At 36.4% G+C, this 2,500-nt stretch overlaps 1 protein-coding gene across 1 annotated transcript in view; it reads left to right on the forward strand.

The window, feature by feature from the left end:
* Nucleotides 1-1,469, forward strand: part of LOC120551412 (microfibril-associated glycoprotein 4-like) — a 3,334-nt gene extending 1,865 nt beyond the window's left edge. Inside the window, exon 6 of the mRNA XM_039788841.1 lies at nucleotides 763-1,469. Coding sequence (XP_039644775.1) covers nucleotides 763-1,019 — 257 coding nt within the window. The 3' untranslated portion in view covers nucleotides 1,020-1,469. The remainder of the gene's footprint in view (nucleotides 1-762) is intronic.
* The last annotated feature ends 1,031 nt before the right edge of the window (nucleotides 1,470-2,500 follow it).

Raw genomic sequence — 2,500 nt, forward strand, 5'->3', positions numbered from 1 at the left:
CAAATCAGTCCTCTGTTTACATTTCATGAATCACATGGTTTCATATTTTTATCTAATTCTGTTTCAATGAAGAAATGAAACATTGTCAATGATTTGAGTGTTTATCAGGTTTAGTGTTGGGTACCGTATCCTGAACTTTTTATGGTACTGACTGAATTACGGCGGTAATACGGATGACCGATTCACGTTAAATTAAACCTAGTCTGTCCTCTCTGCATGTTGACAGAGAGCGGGACTCTAGGTAGTACATTTCAGTACAAATTTATGAAAAATAAATATTAAAAAGGCTAAAATAGAATAAGATAGAAAGAATAAAACTTACAGTGTAGTTAAGAAATGAATAAATATTTGATTTAATAGGTTGTAGGGACGGGAGAGGGGGGGTTTATTTTCTGTGGAGTGTAAAATGTTTTTAATAAATAACAAAATGTTCAGAGTAAATATGATAAATAGGTTTGGAATTATTTTTACAACTGAAATGTTTATTTTATTACGGATTGAGGGTAAGGGGGCAGTACCGAAAAAAGTGCTATAGCTGACTCAATCTGTAGATTTATTGTTTTAATTAAATATATATACCATAATAGCCATTAAACGTCACCAGTCCAGTGTTGTTAGTTCAGTACTTGTATTATTTAGTTATACTTACTGTAGGTAGAGAAGTAGACTGTGGTATTTACTGGAGTAAATACACTCCAAAAAAATATATCATTGTTAGTTGTATCATAATGTTCTGATTATACACTTGTTGGGTTTCTGTAGGAGACGCCCTGAGGTATCACAACAGACAGAAGTTCTCCACCTTAGACAAAGACCAGGACTCATCTGATACTAGGAACTGTGCCAGAACTTTCCTGGGGGCCTTCTGGTACAGAGACTGTCACCATGCAAATCCAAACGGTGTTTATCATTGGGGGGCTGACAGCACTCTCTATCGTGTTGGAGTTGAGTGGAACCAATGGAAAGGTCCTAACTTCTCCCTGAAGACCATCAGCATGAAGATCCGTCCTGTGCAGTAGTTCTCCAGGACCAACGTCCAGCAGAATATCAGCTCATCTCTTCTGATTTCTTTCTCTTTCTCTCATTAATCATTTAATCTCACAACCGGTCTTATTTTCCTGAAACTGGGCACCAGCACAAGAAAACTAACTGACGTTTGTAAGTCTTGTTACTGTCTGTGATATTTTAAATCAGTCGCAAAAGTCAGATGTGTCTCCAGTTGTGTGGCTGCAGCAGGAAAGTAGGGCCCATAATCCTTAAATGGAAACACATATGTAGTCTGATCAGCTGTTAATCACTGCATGAACTGATAACACGAGTCTAAAAGAGAGAAAGAAGTAAAGAAAATGAAAAGTATAAAAAGATCTTTGCAGTTCAGGACAGCCAGTTGATGTTTGGTGGAGGTTTGAAACTGTAATGTGAATCTTTATCTGCTGTACGGTGACAATAAATAAGAAGCTGAGCATTAAGATGATCTGATGTCTTCACTTTGACCCTGAATCATTCTGTCTGGACTGTCTGATGGAAGATGGACTCATGATGGGTCTGAAATCAGTTACAACTCTCCGGTGTCTTGTATCAGCTGATCAAAAAGCAACAGATGGAGCAGGACATCACACAACAGCACCGACTGTTAGATATGAACACATTTTTGTAACTTTGGGGGAGGGAGGAAGCTACGAGATGATTTTCTTAAAAACCTCTTTAATGTTGAAATCATAAGAAACATTTCTACATTACTTAAATATTACTGAAAATATATATTTTTTTAAATTTCTAAAATATCACTAAAAACATTGCTGAAATTACTACAAATAATCATATAAAAGTAGTAAAATAATTACTGAAAATACTTATATTAAACCATACTGGTTAAACTGTTACTGAAAATTTAAATATTTCACTAAATATAACTTCTGAGATGGTGAATTGAAGCTTTGAAATAAAAAATGGCTCTAATCCTGCAGAGTATTGAGACACACACACACACACACACACACACACACACACACACACACACACACACACACACACACACACAGGTTTTGGAAACTTTTTTCTTCGAGTCGAAAGTCGAAATATTACAAGAGAAAAGTTGTAATATTTTGAGTAATCAGCAGATAAATTATGTATCAATATATATTAATTGCAGTATTAGTACTTTTACTGCAGGTATATATAAACCGTCTCTGGTATTATTAAGGTGCATTCAAGAGCCTGTTATAAAAACCGGAAACTAGCATTTCTTTGACCCGGAAGATAAACAAACACTTCCTGCCACTTTTGTCAGTTTGTTGTTAGTTTGTTGTTGACTAAAGTCTGAAGTAGTTGTTTTCTTCCAACGTGTCGCTACTTTATTAAGTTAATGTTACAAAGACAAATAGAACCGCGGAGCTTAGCTAGGTAATTCAGTTAGCATTAGCTGCCGTTAGCTTCGGTCGGTCAGCGCGGCTGTTAGCTGTTAGCCGGCAGGATGAGCTCCTCCGCGGGCCTGGGAAGA

This window comes from Perca fluviatilis, chromosome 21 (genome assembly GCF_010015445.1).
Source record: "Perca fluviatilis chromosome 21, GENO_Pfluv_1.0, whole genome shotgun sequence".
Taxonomy (NCBI): Eukaryota; Metazoa; Chordata; class Actinopteri; order Perciformes; family Percidae; genus Perca; species Perca fluviatilis.